Source organism: Amia ocellicauda, chromosome 1 (genome assembly GCF_036373705.1).
Source record: "Amia ocellicauda isolate fAmiCal2 chromosome 1, fAmiCal2.hap1, whole genome shotgun sequence".
In the NCBI taxonomy this organism is placed as follows: domain Eukaryota; kingdom Metazoa; phylum Chordata; class Actinopteri; order Amiiformes; family Amiidae; genus Amia; species Amia ocellicauda.
In genome coordinates, this window is record NC_089850.1 from 30765735 (window position 1) to 30787399 (window position 21665).

At 35.2% G+C, this 21665-nt stretch overlaps 1 protein-coding gene across 1 annotated transcript in view; it reads right to left on the reverse strand.

Moving 5' to 3' along the window:
• Window positions 1-1712: 1712 nt before the first annotated feature.
• Window positions 1713-21665, reverse strand: part of ascc3 (activating signal cointegrator 1 complex subunit 3) — a 312947-nt gene continuing 292994 nt past the window's right edge. The window contains exons 37-42 of the mRNA XM_066701745.1: window positions 17887-18111; window positions 9234-9385; window positions 7932-8082; window positions 3797-4003; window positions 3318-3493; window positions 1713-2844 (exon numbers count right to left, since the gene is read on the reverse strand). Coding sequence (XP_066557842.1) covers window positions 2697-2844; window positions 3318-3493; window positions 3797-4003; window positions 7932-8082; window positions 9234-9385; window positions 17887-18111 — 1059 coding nt within the window. The 3' untranslated portion in view covers window positions 1713-2696. The remainder of the gene's footprint in view (window positions 2845-3317; window positions 3494-3796; window positions 4004-7931; window positions 8083-9233; window positions 9386-17886; window positions 18112-21665) is intronic.

Genomic DNA, 21665 nt, shown 5'->3' on the forward strand with positions numbered 1-21665 from the left:
GGCATGCCATTATAATTTTGACCTTTTGCTGCAATACTTAAACATAGTCATACTGTATTAGGTTAAATATCCATCACCTGTCCTCTTTAAGCAAACAGAGATAATAAATACCAAGCTGTTCTGTATTAGAATAATAATATATCTGAAACGCTTACAATGGGTATGTTTTAAAGATGTCTTTCAAAACAGGTTTTCAATACATATTCTTATGCCAATAAAGGCTTGGGTCAATACAAATGTCATGTAGATAAGCTAACAACATCATATACTGCTATTGGAGGATAAAACTTTTTTTCAGCCTTCCACTGTCTTTACTGCTCCCTCGTGTTTCTTATATAACCACTCTGGGGACCCTAATCATAACAAAGTGAATATCTGTTAAATCACTAGTATATAACATAAAGTGTATAAACAATACATTTAAATGTCAACGGTATGCAAACATTTGCTGAATCAAAATAAACTTACCTTAAAAATATTTGCACAGGTACATTAGAAGTATTAATTACAACCGGCAGCATCGCGATAAATTAGTGGACAATTAATTTAAGTGGTACATGTTGGTGCTCCTTTCATACCACAGCGATTAAGAAGAAAAATGACACCCTGAATAAATGTAAGCACTGACTAGAAGTAATTAGTTTGGACAGTTTTCCAGGAACAGGACTAACATTCACATCTCAGTGGAAAAATAGAAAAAGAGAGCAAAGAAAATGGATTCATAGTCTTTATTTGGAACTTCAATTTTACAATTTTAAACATATTTTGTCACTTTGACACAGTATGCAAACACATTCACTGGATTTACCCAATTCACTAATTGATATTGCACTGGAACATTTTCCCAAACCATCTGCCTGCATTTATTTATTACACATCATATTTAAGATTGCTTGTTGGCAAAATAAAAGTGAATCTTTTCTCTATTTTGAAAGTTAAAGTGATATTAAAATGCAGCCCCTGGTATGATTTATCCTGGTTATCTTTGCAGGTTTGTAGAAAAGTCAAATGCACTTCATTTTCTCCAAAACATTTTTTGTTTGAATAACCTACTATATGGTTTCCACACTCATAAGAAATATAACTAGAATATTGCAATGCACTGAAATCTCAGATTGCAGGAACACGTCCAATATAGCACAGTATAAACCAAGCAGTCCATGGATGGCAAATGGGTTATATATTAATATGTGGTCTGTTTCTTACCAGTACAGACTACATAAACTGAAATAAATAAATATGCTGAGATAGTATTGGTAAATGTGGAATGATCATAATGTTTGATCAGTTATAGCCTGTTGGTTATAAAAATATTTGATATTTGAAGAGTAATTAAGTTATCCATGCAGAATGCCTATATAATTACTTTGGAAGTGATATTGAATTAATAATAATAATAATAATAATAATAATAATAATAATAATAATAAATAATAATAATAATTAATAATAATAATAATAATAATAATAATAATAATCTGTTATTTTTGGCATAATAGGTTCACAAAGCGCCTACAGACTAACTGCATTTTCATTTACAGCACATGATTTCTACTTTACATTTACTTATCTTCAAAATACTAAGGAATTATCATTGTCTTACCCACATTGAAACATACACAATTTAACTGTTTCTGGAGAATAGACAGAAATAATATGTTAGAGTTTGTGAACAGAAATTAGATTGTGAAGTTATGGAGTCTGGACAAAAATGATGTTCAGTTTTTAATTTTATTTCATTTTTTAAAGATATGTACAATTCTTTTTTTAAAGAACCTTGTATGTTTGACACAATCACAATTGAATTTTGTTAACTGATAAACACCCTGTTCAGTCCTATATTTCCAACAAGTTGCAATTAATTTTCGTTCACAAGAAACTTGTATTTAACATGAATCTAAACAAAACACAATCAAAACACTTCATTCATTCTACATTTTCAGCCTTGTTTCAAATGGTCTCTAAAAATGCGTATTACATTTTAATACAATTCAATATGAATGTTGCAAAAAAGACTATATCACAACATAATATACTTCTCAATTAAGAGTAATTGTATCATGTAAACATTAACTGATTTAATCAGGTATCTTCTAAATTGTCTAAATTTAACATCCATTCATCATTTAACGATATAACAAATTAAAGGATTGGTATAGATAATAGGAATAATAACAAACAAAGAAAATGCTCAGTCGTTGCTTTATTAGGAACAATAAAAATACACTTCAAAGTATGCTTTCCTATTATTATTGTTATTCCACAGCGAAATCTGAAATTAAATTAAATATCCCTCTTAAGAATGCCACTTACAGCCCAATCAGCACCATCAGAGGCAAAGGTTCCTAATTACCTATTAAAGGCAGGTCATTCTTACAGTAACAAACATTCAGACTGAAGTGTATGATGGATCTATTATGTGTGCTGTGCTTTAAGTGCACCGTACAGAGTTCACCTTTGTCTCCAACAATCTGACTGTAGCATTAATTCAAAAGCAACATTGTGTAAGGCCGTCATGGCAGTACAGGCTCTGTGCTCTAAAGGTCAGCTCGAGCTGCCACTTCCAATTTCCTTTGTGTCTGAGGTTAGAAGTTGCATCTGCTAAGGCAAATATCAAATAATTTCTGCCCGGCCCAGCACACCAGCCCAATCTGTACTGTAACATCTTTGCTCCCAGCTGGTTAAAAGAAGTCATGTCACTCCAAGGCCAGGTCGCACACAGCGTCGGAGACCTCACTGTTGACTTGGGAGGCAATGCTGGCTGGTATCACATTGAGATAAATGTCATATTGCTGGTCCATGCCAAGGTAGCTGTCACTCATCAAATACATTGTGTAGATACACCTAGAATTAGAAAGAAGCATTACCTATGACATCATGAGCCGTAGCCAGCACTTCATGTTAACTGACCAACATGTTTCACGTTCTACCGCTGGCTTTAACGTAAAAAAGGAAGACATTTTATTGCACAAGAAAAACAGGAAAGCATTGCATTATTCAAAGAGTAAAACCACTCAGAGTCATTTATCAATAACAATAAGGTTAGGTTTCACAGCTACTTGCAAAAGCACAAGTTTGATGGAGAACTGGAATGTAAAGCACTAAAGAACAGGCAGGGAGCACACCCCAACCCCTGCACTCAATCATTAGCATTATCAGTATGAAGTTGGAAAAAAAGAGATACATTTCAACCTAATTTTCCATTTCCAATTGTAGAGAGGAGCAGGGTAGAATAAAACAATTGAACATTTGAATTCTTGGTATTTATTACAAGAGAAAATACCCTTCTAACCAATGCTCTCAATGCAATGCCTTACCTTCCAGTCTTCTCTGGTGTGAAGAAAGCTACGGAGATGGTATTACGGTTTCTCACATAGCCAACTCTCTTCAGCGCCAAAAGTTCCTTCTTATCCACTTCTCCAAGGATTACAAACCAGCCTTCATCCTTGGCTTTGGGGAATTTCGGAGTGATGGCTTTACTGTCCTGCTTTCTCTGGGAGTGAAAGAGAGGCTCAGTCAGCTGACATGACACAAAAGCTTCTTGATTCACAGGGAAGGCTATTCTGCTCTCTGGGAAGCACTATTAAGCAAATAATGTACAACAACTCACCAGGGGATGAATCGGATATTAGGGCATTCCTCGGTAGCAGAATTGTATGTTATAAAACACAACATAGTTAAGCCACAAGTGGGACACAAATTCCACACCATGAGGAACTGGAAAATGACTATTTTTATTAATTGTAAGGAAATTGAAAATAAAAGTTTCTTTTTGTGACAAGTTAAAAGCATCTACCCTTTGCTGGCCAATGTTGGTCCGCCGCATGTTTATCTGAAGCATGTACTCCTGATCAGCATGCACAGACACCCAGTTTTTGTCATTCCTGATGTCAGACACCCCAGTAGGTAAACGCCTCTCAGTCTGACCCTCAGCGTCTTCCCACCAGCCTTTGATGCTCATCCCCACCTCAATCACTGGGAGATGGCTCACGAAATTCCAGGCCTAGAGAAACGAAAATGTCAAAGAAAGCAAAGCGACACATTTCAAGGCCAGTTGGCCACACGTTTGGCCAGTTTGTAAAACTGAAATTATTTGACATGCAATGTAAGGACAGCTGAATAAAATAATAATACATTTCTACCGTAAAGCATGCACCTTTCACCAGTGGGTTGCTGTGAAGTAGTTTGTGGTTTTTAATTTTCCCTCATGCATTTAACCGATTCCCCCGAGACACAAGAAACTGTGTGCACAGAATTCCCCAGCGAATGAGTCAGTATGAGTCTACTCTGTTACATATAAAGCAAAAAATATATAAAACAAATACTAATATTACCATTTCTATAAAAAGCTACAGAAAGAAGAAAGAATGCTACAATAGAGAAACACTTAAAGAAATTATGATGCATACAAACAGATAATATATACATGTTTTCTTTCTTTCCCCAGGAATATTGGCAATATATGGAAGTGTATTCTCAAGCTACTGTTCAATGTAAATACGAAGCCTCCCAGGTGCTCGGGGAAGTGAGCCCTGTCTTTGGCTCAAGAGCCTGGAGGCGTTGGTTGAAATGCTTAACAGACAGAGAGATATCAGAGACTGGTAAGAGGAGAGGATGCCTTTCCATCTCTCTCACATTCATACGGGTTGCTGTTGGGAGGTAAAGCTTGTATTCATAGTAAATGGGGAAGTATAAAGGAAAAATTATCACAAATAAATAAATACATGAATACATTGCTTTTAGAACCAGGACAAACTGTGCTGAACTGATGGGTCTGAACGTCAAGTAAAACACACATTTCACCAAAAATAATCTTACACATCATCTTAATATACATTTACTAATAACTAACTAGGAATCATTCATGCTGATGGACATATAAAATGACAGTCACTGAAAACAAGAGATTTCAAATGCCTGTACTGACTGTTGATCCTAATATAATGTTAAAGGAACCAGACCTCAGTATTGCATAACTACAGCACTATGTATAAAGCCAACCTTAAACAAATATCAAACAAATTACATTGGCCTGTATTTTTTTTTTTTTTTTTGCTAAGGGCTGGATTAAATTATAAAATGTTTAGTCAGGAATCATTCACAGGAGCATTAACGGTAATAATACAAATAATTCTGAGCATTTCATGGTCTTAAAACCAAAAAGTTTGAGTTTGCAGAATGAGCTTCTTGCAGTTATTTGTTTCACACAACTATGCCATGAGGGCAGTCACATTCCCGCTGTGTTTAAACTAAAAACTTCAAAGGATTGGTATAGATAATAACAAACAAAAGCGTCTAAACCCCTCTCATGGTTTTGCAATAAGGTAGATAGAAACTAATAACAAATATCAAAATAACAGAATACAAACTTTCTGTAGGTACACATTCACACAGCTCCATGCCCAGTGATATATGTGAAAAAAGGTTTCTCTGCCTGATCGTTAGATGTGGAAGGACAGACATTGAAGTTCACTGTCTGAATATTGTGCGTTATATATAAGGGCATTTTGTTCCCCAACAGACAAATAAATAAATAAATACCAATTTTGAAAGCCACTCTGGCCAACCGTATCTCTGCTCAGTTTGCAGAACGAGATATTTTAGATTTAATTCACTGAGAATAGAGATTATGAAAATCAGAGCTGCACTATTATATTCTCTCAGCTTCTCATTTTAGCAGAATGCAAGTGTATTGTTTTTTTCTTTTAGTTCAGCCCTAACTGTTGATAATATTGTTTTTCCACTTTAAGGGTAATCATTGTAAGTGCTGTTGTGTTAATATGGTTTAAGAAGTCTAAAAGAAACGTGATCATGAAGTATTATGTTGAAACCCAGTAAGCACATGATTTAGGATCTACGTACTGGCTTTAAATTAAACTGAATGGTTATACCGTACAACACATTACTATGATGATAACATATGCTGTGCGATGCCACTGTTTTCTGTACCTCATTAAAGCATTTCAGCGACAAAGCCAGCTCCCCTTCCTGTGACAGCCGTCACCAGGGTTTATAAACAGGACTACTGTGGCGCAAGCTTATGGAACTCACAGATATTTCTATATTTCACTTGCTTTCCATTATTTCCTTCTTATTTTGCACTTCACCAGAATGCAATTTGTTTAACTGCACCTTTAAGCTCTTTGATGGTAGCTGCCTCTTGATTAAAAAAAGGAAGAAAAAAAAATGTCTTTTGCAGCAGGACCTACTAAAACATTTCAGTACCAGCCAAACATATTTATTTGAGGATTAATCTTCATCTACTGAATCAGACGAGAACACCTCCACGCATGCAATTATTTAATTAGCAGCCAAATCCTCTGCCAGTCAGCAGCCGCTCTGAGCATACTGATGGCACAGCAGATGCAAGTCTCACAGTTGTGACTGCCTTTTCTCATTACTACTGCAATTAGCACTTAAATTGATGCTGTAAACCCACTAATTTCTAGAATAATTCAGGATTTTTATGTTACCTGGGATCAACTCACTTCGGCAACGGCAACAGATTGCTGTTCAAATTGAAGCGATCCTGAGCCAAATATCTATCTGTACATCAGATACAGATCGATTTTTTCTGTGTGTGTGTGTGTGTGTGTGTGTGTGTGTGTGTGTGTCAAAACGTAACTTCATTAAAACACTTGATCTTCATAAGAGCAGTGTTTAGCAACACCATAAAAAACAAACACCTTTAACAATGGTTTCCCAATTTTTTAAAATTTAAACAACAATATCAATAACAGAATATAAATAATATAAAACTTAGGCAGCGAGTGCAGTGCTGTTCAATCGTCAGACTTTGGTCACATTGTATTTGGAATAAATGCCACTGTCATTTCCCTCAACAATAGTTTGACTATGGGCTGCGCAAATCAAAACAATGACACACCCATGTATTGCAAAGTACAGATCTGTACCACAGTTTCATGTATTTTTAAAAGCCACTTTCAACTATTTATAAATCAAATACGATATGGAACAACTGTGTAATTTGTGATATGCTGGGGGGTCAAAGTTTTGATTTTGTCTGGCCCTAAGACTGTAAATGTGATGATATCAGAGGGGCTTGGCAGAAAATGGGAGAACTAAAATAAAATACAATGTAATTACATTTGTCCTTTGAATTATTAAGATTTCTGGACTGTACTGTGTTCATGTATTTTAATATGAATATTATTGCATAGCATTTAATTTACTTTAATTATTAATTATGATGTTTTGTAACATGCTAAACAATAAAACAGGGATGCAAGGAAACAAGTGGATATTAAGAGGCGGTCCATTTAGGACTGCAGCAAAACAGAACCATCTCCGTGGCAATGTAGCTGAAATTGATTCAAACATAAAACAGGTGGATTACATTATTTTAGGTACTAGCAATTAAATCATCAAAGGCCAAATGCCTCTCATCCACTTTTAAACCTTTTTTGTTTGTTCATCTACAAACACAATGTAAAGTGCTTGGCTATACTTGTTGTTTTAATACAGACAGTTCTGATATTTGACGAATGGTACTCAATCCAAAAGAAATGTGTTTTAAGAGAAGAACTGACTTTTGAAGAGCTGAAATTCACTTAGTTAGGACCATGACAGATTTCAAAAATGTGTACCAAGACCAGAATTAAAAATCAGAGATACAACATCAGCACTGGTCCAAACAAAGGAACTTGATGAAAACTGTAAATAAAAACAAATTAAAGGAAAGTGATTGGGAAACACAATAAAAATGTCTTGTAGGACATATGTGATGTGATGGCGTGTCTGAAGATGTGCTGTCCAAATTGGATTATCAAGTAAAACACATAGAAATAAAAGGAGGACGGACAACACTGGGTCCATGTAAATAGATTCTCCTCCCAGGGATTAAAAGAACAACATCCTTGAGGGAGGCTGTGTGTGAAGGCAGCGCGTCCCTCGGAAAGGGTGAGCATTACCTGTGAAACCTGGGAGGGCTGTAATTCATTAGCCACGATGGAGGCAAATGTGTGCTCTCTTCCCTCACAGGCAGCGATCAGCTCAGGAAGACATTCGATGGAGTCCTGATGACTCCCAGAGCCGCCCTTCCCTCTGCCGTGGCTCCACTTCCTGACAAAAATAACAATGACACACTCACATCATAAATTGACTGCCAGGCTAGAGAAACAGATGCGTCTCCTCTCCTGGCCTGAGAGCCGTTTGTGTGCGAGCAAGTTGGAAATCCTGCTAATACAAACGCAGCCCTAAAGCAGTCGTAACAACAGGGATGCTTGCCATCCTCATCCCTTTTTCCATTTTTATTGTGTTTTACAAATTATATTTCACTATAGGAAGTCATGCTTGAAATTCACATTATGCGCATGAAAAGATTTGATATTTAAGAAACAGATTTCCATCTTCACTGTGACCAGAACCGAAATGTTTGTACACCACAATCTAAAGCCACATCTGTTAAGTGATGCTAATCATGTTTGCAATGTCTTTGAAAAGCTACTGAAGATTAATACCTTTTTTATGTTTATTTATTTGATTTGTTTTTCAGCAATGTCAGTTTTTTTTGTGTATACAATAATTCAATAGTAATTCTCGGGTTACCGCTGGTCATGAACATAGTTAATAAATAGCCAGCAGAATACAGATTACCCAGGCTTCTTTTCAGGCAATTATGTATTCTGTTATATAGGCTTTCTGATAGCATTTAATATGATAAACAGGAATTCGCTGTTCGCTGAAAGTAAGCACCAGGCGATGTAAAAGTCACCGAAGCAGATCAAATAAGGGATAGGAAAAAATGTCGAACCACTATAGAATGCTAGTATGCCTGGAATCAGGAAATGTGCTTAAATATTACCCTCTGATAAAAATATTGCCACAAGAGCAAACAATATGTTCCGTGAGCCCAGCAGTCCTCAGGAATGGACACACCTAGATCGGACGAATTTGCATAATAATAATTTCTCTGTTGCCGTGTCTTCTTAAGCTCGGCATTGACCCTGATGTACACTGTCTGGCATCACTCCAGTGATTCTTGCCTACTGATGTTGGCAACGGTTTAATTCTATATAATTATTGTAATCAATACAGAACTCCATAGCAGTAGATAACTTTAACTTGATTCTGATTCTTGATTAATCTGTTTTCACCTCTTTTGTGGATTAATATTCCCCTGAATACTATATATATATATATATATATATATATATATATATATAGAGAGAGAGAGAGAGAGAGAGAGAGAGAGAGAGAGAGAGAGAGATTACCTGAAGAGATGAAGATTCTGCTGCTCAATGTTAGGTATGGTCAGCAGAGAGGAGTCATAGAGCCAACGTCCCTGCACCACCATCTGGACAAGGTTACAGAGACTTAGAGCCGTGACCAACCAGCCTTCATTTGCTGCAACATCCAGCACTGCCTGAAAAAGGAGAACAAAGCATTAATGTAATTAACTCAAAATAAGATTAATAATTTTCACGGCTTTTCTGTCAATCACTTCAGAGAGTGTATTTGGCTGATGTTTTTATCCAAGGTGACAGTTACAGTACATTCGTAAGGTACTTAATGCAACACCAACATTAGTAGCATATACAGGATACAGCATCACACAGTTAGACACTGGAGCAAAAACACAGGGAAAGATGCAAAGAATGAGAGAAAAGATTCCAATACCATTTTGTTAAATAGTGAGTAGAAAAATAGTTCAATAAAATATGTTTATCCCATCTTCTCCTTGGTATCTTATTCTCAAAATTATATAAATTGCAAGTCACTGTAAAATCATTAAAATACTAATGGCAAATAATTATTTGTTCTTATTAATGAGGCATGCTAATGAGCAATGTATGAATGCCACTGCAGCCACTTGCTACTTGACCACTAAGCCCAGTTGGAATTTTTCAATAACCTTATCAAGTCCGTTGTTTACAAAATAAAATGGTTGCTTGGGTAAATTGAGAACACTACACAAGGAGTATAAACCTAGCACATGGTCAAAGGTTGCTTATATGCAAATAAACCTTTATGAAAAAGAAAATCATATTCAAATAACCAGACTGATACACTGATACACCTTGATATAAAATAAAAATAAAAATGAACTTCTAAACATCATGTACGTTTCTGACATTATTTTTTTCTTCCTCTTTGCAGGCTCACGCTATTGAGACCTGGGCTTTGACGAGGCCATTTCTTGCGTTAAGGATTCCCAGCTTCCACTTTCTTTTGCATATAAGTTTTTATTATGCTAGCTCTGGATCACTATGATGCTATAAGATGTCAACCCTACACTCAGTACATAGATGGTTATATATGGACGTGGTTTCTTTAATTTAAACACAATTATGAATGACAGCATATAAACTGAAAAGATCACATCATTCTACCATGAATCACATTTGACTGTCCCACCAGGATTACCATTCTCTTATTAGTTGCAAAGCAGTTAATACAAAACACACACAAATGCATTGAGACAAAATACTAGCCTATCTGGTTATTTTAGCAATTAATTTATCTGCACAGAACCAGGGACTCTTTGCTAATATAATAATTAAAAGGCTTTTTGTTTTTGTTACAGGTATTTTCTATATATTTTTGTATTTTCCTTTCTTTTTGTGTGTTGCTGTGAATTTTCTATTAATTGTACATAAAAGATGACATGAAAAACAAAAAACACTGAAGGACAATAAATGTGGAATACTTTTTTTTCCCTTTTCTTAGCAACAGTTGCAATTTCCCACTCTCTCCTGAACCTTCTGGAACCCTCCTAAAAGGTTAGAATTCAGGAAGCTCAGCTGCTGTCTAACAAACTTAATTAATCAAAAAGTCATTTCCTAGCTGTAACTATGAGTAAAAGCGCTTCAAGTACGCCAGCAAGCCTACAAGTTAATCAAAATGCTAATGCAGTACAAATTAAAGTTGTGATTAACATTTCACAGTAGCTGCTTGAGCAAATTGATCACACAAATGGGTTACGCATTACTCATATCCCCTCAGTCAGGGATGGGAAAAGGTTTGTCATGGGTCTGAGATGGATTGCACACGAGCATCACATCATCATTAAACTGTCCATAGACTTGCGGCAAACAGCCTGGAATCAAATGAGAAATTCCAGCACAAATATTGTTGTTAGCTCTAAAGGATTGTCTGCCTGAAGCCTGTCACAGAATAACACAGTTTGCTCATTATTTATTTACCACTGGTAACCACTTAAACAGCTTTTCAAATAAAAAATGGCATGTAAACCACTTTTAGCTATCAAGGAACCTGTCCCTTCCAGATGTAAAATGCCTACATGTGCTAAATTCTCACTCAACATTCACATAAAATACTCACTACATTCCTAATGATCTATAAGAGCATTACATTGTTTTAAATAATAACGACAGCATTAATTAATAATTCTACTTGTATGTATATTCAGAAACATTTAAACTGAAAACAGACAGTTGTGGCACCTTACACAAAATCATTATTTGCAAATCAGTAAATATTTTTCTAAATTTTCAAAATGTAAAATAGTAACAATTAAAAAGAAATCTACCATCACACATTGGCGCAAAGATTCTTGAAGTCTTTAGTTACAATGATCATCTCAGAAACCAAAATGTTCAAACTTTAGAAAAACTTTCTAGAGTTCACAGTCAATTTGAAAAAATGAATCAGATTTTTAAAACGGTGTTTTATTTTTTTCATAATTAACAATTCTAAAGACCAAAAAGTCACCATGATGCCTTTCCTCAGCTGCCTCAGTAAAATACTTTTTTTCACATCTTAATCCCGACAGCTTTTAACTGCCTACAGTCAGATGTCTTTGTGAAAGCATAATTCAAAACTCTGTGTTCCTCAGGCTATGCTGTCTCTACAGAAACAAGTGATTGTTGACATTGTAACCCGAAAGTTAAAATTGTCCGGCAGTGCTGTGAGACTAATAAGTGATAAGTACATCTACATTGTCATCAGCAATTGTCTATTCACAGCCTCTATCACAGTCATGCAAGTGACATCTAATTTTTATTTTGTGTTTGTTTGTCAAGCAGGGTTTACTTGCCTCCTGCATTGTTGCTCAAATCATTATATATGTATTGCAGGTGCGTAATCAGTTTTCAATTCTAACTGCTGCCACCTATTATGTTTTTTTGGTTGTTGTACTGCAGAAGACAGAATGAGTCGTATACTTTCTGAGTTAAAAGAAAAGGGGGTTTTCTTTTATTTTTCTTTCCTTACCTGGTGTTCTTTTTCTGAACTGTAATTCTGACTGAACTGCAGAAGGGTCCTCAAAAAGATGATAATGCCAATACTGATGACTCTGTTGGGACTGATGATCCCTATCGACGACCAACTTAATCCCAACACGCTAGTTTTAATCCGTGTTGTAACCATTTTGCACATAATATCTATACACCAGCCAGGGTTAACTGCAGGGGGTTCTGTTTTATGTCTATACCTCACTTATTTGCAACTTTCTGTGATTGCAATTTTGTTACTGCTGACAGATCAAGTTTTTGTCAAATTCCAATCTTAGATCAATGGAGAACTCATTAGTGATCCCACACCAGCACAGACAGACAGCTACACTCTCCCTTCAGCTGTGGCCCTGTGCTGAAAATTTGTTTCTGGGGGAAACATGGCTATTGTAGACTGTATGCAGCCCTTAATCTTGAAGAATAAACTCAGGGAGAAGGTTTTTGGAAATTCCTAATCGTAGTGAATTCCCCTCAATAAATAAGATTTACTGTGCTTAATAATGTATGATTAAGTATGATTTAAAAACTTTCTCACAAATGACATGTATAACACAGCAAGTATACAATGGCTTCTGAAAAGGAAGGCAATAGTTGCATGACGAAGTCCAGTAACAAGACATAACCATATGGGTGCCTTCAAAAAAGAATTAAAACATGTTCAGTGGACGGGTCATTCAGATGGATAACAGCCGCAGCCGAATGAATCACTGTGAATGGCCATGAAGAGACAACAATTTCCATAGTCTGACAAAGGCAGCCCCCATCCATGGACAATTAATAGCAGATACAAAAGTCTTCTTGGTCATGTGTGTGTATGGAAAAAAAAAAAAAAAAGGTATGGTCCCTGGGCAGCCATTAGGGAAGCCCTGTGTGCAGTCGCTTTACGAGACAGCCTGCCCCTGTCCGACTGACTCGCTGTAAATTATTTTAACCATACCACACCTCAACCCTTTATTTTCCAATCTCCCAGGACAAACACATTCCTTTGAGATTTCATTACAGTTTACAAGCAAACATACATTTAACATCCCAATAAAAAGAGGGCTTTACTATTCCTGGTTGCACAGTTAACATTTCAAAGCCTTGGAGTATTAGTATTATTTTCATTTTCATTTAGCACCTATTACTTAAACAGTGAGATGGCAAATACTATTTTGAAACTAGAACTGAAATGTGTTCTCATTCACTCTCATTGAAATGTTCACAGATATTTTAGCAGGTTGGTAGGGTTCAGGGATAATTTGCAACTCAATAAATGGTATTTTATGCTTGCCTTTATGCACCAAAAACCATGGCAAATGAACTGCTGTTAAAGAATTCACCAGTATTTCATCTCATCTGGTACGACTACTGCCAAGGAATTTTATAAATAAATATACATACTATTAAGTTATTCAGATGTGTCCATAATTCCCTTCAGTTGAAATTATTCTAAGTAAATACTTATTCTAAATAAAAACACTGTTCATACACATTACATACATGTCACCGATGTTATATATAACTTGTACTTATGTAAGTGTTGTATATATGTATATACATTTTTTTACTGTATGAAATTCCTTTAACCATTGTATAAAAGTAGTATTTGTTCGTTTGCTCCTTTCTAGTGGATTTGTGGGTCAAAGGTTAGCAGGAAATGTATGTATCTTATTACAAGCAAAAGATAGAGCCCGTCACATGTTCTGACTTAACTGACATGCAGAAGTTACAATGATGTTATATTTTACCTTGCCTACTTATAAAGACAGACACAATTGTGACTTTAAACACATTTGTTTAGTATATTTCTCAATATTGTTATTTAATATGGCTCATAAAACAGAGATATAGGACGAATAAATACAATCCAGGCTAATACCTGTCCTTTTTTCAAGAATGAGCCTCATAATGTGGGATAAAGAAGTTGGATTTACTTTATTGACATGATCTTCCTCGTCTCTCCACAGACATTTATTTCAACCTAGGCCTAGAGACAAGAGCTTTAGCCTTGCCTGTATCCAAGGAATCCTCCACACACAAGTTGTGATTGAAAGGTACACAGTCTTTTCAGAAGCTTTATCACGAATGGAATTGCATCATTGTCAACATATCTATCAATGACAGCCTCATATAGAGCTAAAATCACTGTACTTGAAGACATGCAATTCAAAGAAAGAAATTTGCTCCATCCATTTATCAACTGGTTGCCTTCAAACTTGAGATAAGCCACTTAAAGGGCTTAAAAGACATTTTAAATGATACATTTAAACAAGCAATATTTGGTATTATGCATCTACCAGATGACTTCCATTTTAAGAAGCTGTATTGGAGTCTGGCATTTATAGTTGCAGCTAAATATCTATGTTACACTGTTGACCTTTCTTTGCAGTAGCAGTAAAATGTACAATATTTTTTATGCACATTTTATTTTAATTTCTAAAATTAGTAAATTTTATTACATGGAATTTGCAGTATCTGTTGCTGCTTAGAATTGTATTTCTCACACTGACTCAGTGTTTCACCAAAAAAGCTCCTGAAAAGTAGGGCTGTGCTGGTGACAGATTTTTATTAACAAAATACTGTTGAAAAATGTACTGCGTTCATTCTTAAAAAGTAGGCAGTGTTGCCAGATGGGGCAGTTTCCCGCCCCAATTGGGCTATTTTTAATGACAGTGAATGTGAAAAAATGGGTTTGGGTGGGTAGATAAAATGTTGGCGTTTTTTTTCACTAATGGGTGGGATTTCTATCAGACTGAGCTTTTCCCAAAAACCCATTCCTGCCTCTAATTGAATGATAGGTCATCCCCATACCAGTCAATGTTTTGCCTCTGATTGGATAGAATGCACGTCAATGACATTTATTTTAGCTAGATACTGGCTGTGTTCTAGTAACTCCAAAAAAGTCTATGTCACCTGCGGGCGTCTGCGTAGATGTAGCTAGGACAGATTCGGGAGAATTATGTGTGACTCCACAAGTATGGCGACTCTTGGTTAGTCAGCCAACACACATTGGAAGTCTGCTTTGGACTTCATAACATATTTAAGAATAAACAAACCTCACCATGTATGTTATTATAACACTTACAATCCACACACAACAGCTGAGTGTGAAAAAGGGATGTAATAATAATAATAATAATAATAATAATAATAATAATAATAATAATAATAATAATTTAATATTAATTTCACAGTAAGAAACCCCACCAGAAAAACCCCACCAGATACTCAAGGAACGTATTTTAAGAACATATTTGTATCCTGCTTACATTGCAAGCTGGTTTGGGAATTATATTCCCTAGTTCCACTCATCAAATTCAAATTCAAAATTCAAAAAGAGCTTTCTTGGCATGACATGGTTACACTCTAGTGCAAATACAGAGCAGTGCAGTGGGTAGAATACAATATAATTTATGATATGAACTATATTATAGTAAATTAAATAACTATACTCCGTGGCTGTTCAAGTTTATCAATCATTTTCAAAAGAAGACCAGTTTATTCATCATAAAGGTAAAGACGTTTTTATTATCTATGTAGTATTGTTATTATTTATATATTAGTTATACCATAACTGAATTGTGTTTACTATTTCTCCTCCATAAAGAGATTGACAGGCTAGCATAAAGGGAATTAGTGCATTAACCCAAATAAACAGACAAGTTCAATTACATTGCAAAATAGTTAATTGGTATTATTTTAATAATTAATCTAGCATTAATAATATATTTTAATGTGCCATGGTCTGTGAATTGCAATATTTTCCATGTTATCTTTAGTCGTTTGTTGTACTGTTTTTATTGCACTATATACATATTGTTTTCTATCAACAACTGAATTTGGGCGGGTTTTTAGTGGAGTTTGCGTGATTTTTTTTTGTGATTGGGTAGTATACTGTCAATCAAATCTGGCAGCGCTGAAAGTCGTAAGACTCTTCGGTTTTATTGTTCAATCAAACCGCAGAACTACACAAATTCAAAATAGGTAAAATTAACAAATACACAACACAAACAGAATAAAATAAAATATTTAAAAGAATGATGTGCAAATGACATTACAATTTGTTAAGTTGATGACTGAAAATCACAACTTTAAAAGGAGCATTTTAGATTCAAATAAATATTTAAAAGTACATTATGCAAATTAATTAGTTTCAATGTTCTTGTTGTTTTTAAGTGTTACAAGTGTTGTGCTTTCAGTTATGTTGTGTATGGAGGTTCTGTGCCAAAAATACTAACATACTGACTGTGACAGAGAAGCCTGCGGGCAGTGGTAGGTGAATGCACTCATACAAACAAACATTTTACTATTCATTAGTGTTTGTAATTGCGGTGAGTGCACACACCACATTGCCTATTCTGGTTTAAACATTTAATTTCTCACAGTTGAATAAATTGATACAAATCAAATAGGTTAGTACACAGTGTTGTGTGTTACTGTACTTATCTGTTATACAGGAAAATACAACTGTGAATCACTCTGTGTTTGTTTGTCATGCTCTGATTTCAGTGCTGTACTTCTGCACTTCTCAGCAGGGTCCTGAACCAAGCTACTGTGTTCGGGCTGGCTTTGTCCGGCTTTAACGAAGATTGCATAAGAGTTGCAATGTTTCACTATTCGTTTTAAAAACAATTCTTAAATGGAGCCTAAGGTATTCCATCAATTTATTAAATCCTACAGTTACCTACAGCAGTTGTAGTCTTTTCAACTCTTAAACTCATACCTTTTTATTGATAACCAGCTATATGCCTGTAAGCAGACTTCCTACAGAAAACTACCATGCCCTGGATGCATCACTCTGTTGGCATGTTTACAAAAGGGTTGCGTTCATGTTGTGTAGATGTCAGTCATTCTTTGCAAAATCTGACCATTTAGCCAATGAATTTTCAGACTTTCCGGAGAGTCTGTGCAGAATGACTAGCACTTGCTCATGGAATGGACATTGGGATTCGATCCCTGGTCTCTTGCGCCACAGTGCAGAGACCTTACTGCATCACTAAAAGACCCTTAGTGGGGCTTCAGAATCAGTACGTACGTAATCAGTCCGTACGTAATCTCTCTTGTAGCTTTTTTATTTCGCATACCACAGAAAAATCTCAAACAACTCAAAATTACACAAGATACAAAATAAGAATAATGAAATAATATACAAAAAAACATTTTGAATCAATACACAAAAGCATGGACTGCATATGTACCAGTTTCTGACGTGGTTATCTGTTTTGAGAGACTCCCAATAGCAGAGAGTAGTAGAGACTATATTTATGTAACAGCATATATTGAAAACTAAAATACAACCAAAAGGCAGATAAGATTCCAAGGAAATAAAATAACAAAATAAATTGAAATTAGCAACAATTTGACTTCAGTCCAAGAGTGAGCTGTGCTGTCTTCAGATGGAAATTTACTTATATTTCAAATTAAAAGTTGAGAACAGATTTTATGATGTATGAAAGCCAGTATTTGGCTAAGGTAACAATAATGGCCCCCGCAGAGCAGTTATGGCAGCACAGATGCAAGCTCATTTGAAAACATCTTGTACAACAAGGAAGTGGGAGTAAGGAGAGCATTAAGCTACTTCAAGTGATTTGCCAAGAACAGTAATATTGCCATTGCTGCTCTTGAAATTCAGAGCAGGGCTTTCCCTGTCGAGTTCTTCTCAAGGCATTAATAAATAAACAGTAAATACCTGGGATATTCGAATGGCATTGTCCAGCACAGTTTTAGTGTCCGTGGCGTAGTCAGGGCAGGGCAGCGCAGCACGGCTGAAATGGGCCTGCAGGAGGAGGTGGGTCTTGGTGTGGGCACTGTCAAAGGAATGGGGGTTCACTTGGACTGGCAGCTGATGGGCCAGTTCACTGTTCATCTGGTCCTCGTTGTGTCTGACCGGCAGCTCCGCATATTCCTCAGCATCCTGAAAGCAGTTGAATAATTTAAAACATATTTTGACACTGAGATTTGGACTATGTTAAGAACATAACTTTAAACATTCATTCATTCATTTATATATTTACACAATCTCAATCCATTATTGTTAAATAATAGCAGTTTAAATTCGAGTTGATCTCAATGTGCTTGTTGTTTCTTGTTGCTGGGTACTTTAGCCTTAATAAATAATGAAATCAGTGAAGGCTGGAAGGCTGGAAGTAAACGGCATGTCAGAATTTAAAATATGGACAATTGTATAGTATATTATCTTTCCATGGGATCTAAAATGCATTACCACAAATTGTATATATTATCTTTTTTAAGCAAAAAGTGCAGTAGTTTGAGATGATGGATTTAGCTTTATTTTTCTGCAAATAGAGAGATGTGTATTTATTGCATAATGCATAAAGAGAAACTTGTAAAGTATTTTTACTGGTAGTATGAGCAATAGACATGCTTAAAAAAACATGTTTAATCATATTTCTCTTCTAAGAATTCAGTTTGCATAAAGATTTAGTGGACATAGAAGATAAAGTAGGACTGTAGAGCTATAAGCTAATGCCATAACAAAACTATCAACACTGTGCCTTTTACTGACATTTACTCAGGAATAACATTACTATAGGAAAATCATACCACTTCTAGGGGATTAAGAGATACAGACGAAAATGAATAGAATTTGTAATGTAGCCTTATATTCCTCCATCTTAATAAAAGCACTGGCTTGTAGTGCATGTCTCGGGCATTTCTTAATGATTCTCGATTGCTTTGCTCTACATTTTCTGGAAACGAAATGTATTAAGAACAGAACGTGAGTACTGCTGTAATTCTATGGGGACACATATCAGCGAGATTAGAAATTACAGGTGTATCACTTGCTTGTTCAATAGAATCCATTAAAAAGCTAAGATAATAAATAAATAAAAACATATATCAATGGTTTAAATCATTAAGTTTTTCTGATCATTACAGGTAAAACACATCAATATCTCCTAATTAAATGAATGATTAGTTTAATTTAACCACAGCAGGAAGCAGTAAATTGAAAAAGTGTCTGCAAAGTTGAAATTCAGTATGAAGTGCTTGTAATATGTTAACTATCTGTGCTTCAAATCTTGCTAATTCAGGATTTTCACACTGTTGAACATGGCCTGTGTTGGGCCCTATTAGAAGAAATGGCCTTGGGTGTAACCCAATTTGCAGTATCTAAACATGACAACGTGTGTGACACCATGTCAGAATTTTACCTTCTAATGTCCCCCTCAAAGCTATTTGCATTTTATAAATAAATAAATAAATGATATTGTTTTTACAATGTATCCATAGGAAGAGGAGTTAAATTTGGCCAAAATATATAGCAGACTAATAAATCTGTGGGAACTATTCCACATCTTTATCAATAATAAAATACAATTACTCTAATTAACAAATATATTTTATATAAATACATGAGAAAAGTCTGTAATTGATGAAAACTGAAGAAGAAAGATATTGTTTGAAACAAGGGAGCATCATTAATCATTAAACCATTAATGTCTTAAAAAAGGGGAAAACAATTGTCATTAAAATTTACAACAACCCCACTTGCAGACACTATTTTGTATTTTGTATAACTTGACCAGGGTTGCTTCTGACCCATAATAGACCTGGTATGGTAAATTTGACCCAGGCTGAACATGATTGTGTGAAAGAGACTCATGGGAGAAAGTGAACAGAAGAAATCTGACATTCAGCTTTGTTGTGGTGGGTGAATTTCATCGACATGGACACTGACTTGACACATTTTATTAACTTTTACATAAGATTAAACAATATATAAGACAGTTGTAAAAGCAGGCTTACAAATTATATATTTAAAACAACAGAAAAAGGCTAAAGTTTAGAAAATCCCTCAATGCAGAAATGTAGAATATTTATCATTCTATGAAAGAGAACAAACTCTACAGATGAAGAGTGATGCTTTTGTTTATTGCATTGTATTTGCAGTTTCATTCATAAGTATTTGCAAAGGAGATTAGGAGAGCTTTTTGTCTTCTTAACTGCCAGTGAATTCACACAAAAGACCCTCTTTAGTGTCATCAGCGCCTCTTGGTAGTCACAAGAAATAGAGTATCAGAAACGCTTTTTATTTACTTCTAAGCACATTATCAGTACCTCCTACTTTAAACAACTCTCTATCTAATTTCCTGGGCTTGATCAGTGACTGTAAAATGGAAAAAAAAACAAAAACCTCTGAGGTTTATTACCAGCACAATACCAGTAATTAAAGGAAATTGACGAGCACTGAGGCCTTTGTGCAGATGGGGATGTGACTGAATAGAGGGCACAGAGGTTGCCAGAGCCCATTATACGTCTATGTGATGGAGGTCTCTACGCATGTCTTGCTGTTGTTTGTTTAGCAAGGGCCAGGCAAATTGCTCGCTGCTAGTATGTGGCTTTGGTTTGCCCAGCTGTCTCGGAATAAAGACATGTTCTCTCACAAATGCTAAATGACAGTGATTGGCAACCTTTCGATGAATTCCGTCTGTAACCCTGCTACTGTTTTCTGAGACTTCACAAGAGTGGCTAGAATTGGGCAACATGCTGCACATTTCCATCAATTGGGTCCTGCTGTTCATTCAGGATCCTCTATTTTCTTCTCTTCTTCAGTAGTGAAAACCCCAATCTGTTCCACAAATGTCATCGACTAGAACACTGAGGAACAATTTCGTGTCTCCACAAAGTATGCATTAATAGGAGAAAAACAACAACAAAAAACAAAATAAAAGGATCATTCAAAAATGTAAAATGTACCTGTTGAAATAGCAATCGGGATACTGGAGCACCACGTCAATACATACATGTCTAAGAATCTTCTGTATTGGTTGGTAGAAACCAAAATATTACCTCAAAATCAGGCCCCTTTTTTAATTGTGTAGTTTGTGTGTCAAAACATATTTTTATTTCTGAGAAAACCTATTATGTCATAATATAGAGCTTAACCATCAAGCACATTCTGAAGAACAGCTATTTAGTAGGAGAAGCATTGTCCAATTTTCCCTGTAAATATATCATGTGATCAATACATTAATATCAGGACAAATACTTGAATACATTAAATTATATAACCATGTGTAGCCATATATACCTCTGCATAAATATTTGATAAAACCAGGAAATGAAGGATGATAAAAACAAAGGAAAGAGGAACCTTAAATTACTAATCTGAAAACTTTTCTGCTGTTAATGAAAATAGTCAGTTTTAACATAACATTTTTTTTTTGCTTGGTGTTTCACATTGTCATTATATATCCTAAATCACATATTCAAGTAGTCTGTAAAGGGTTCCTTTGTGATTTGGAATTGAGATTGTGATTTAACACATTGATTAAGTGTAATTATATTTTTGATATACAATAATGTATTCCTTATTTACTAAGCTAGCTTACTTTAGCATTTTTTTTCATTAAATTAAAAATAAAACCACATAAAACTAATAGTCTTTCACACTAAGCAGCTGCTTAAGATGAGTGCCAAAAGCAATATAGTGACTTCATAAAA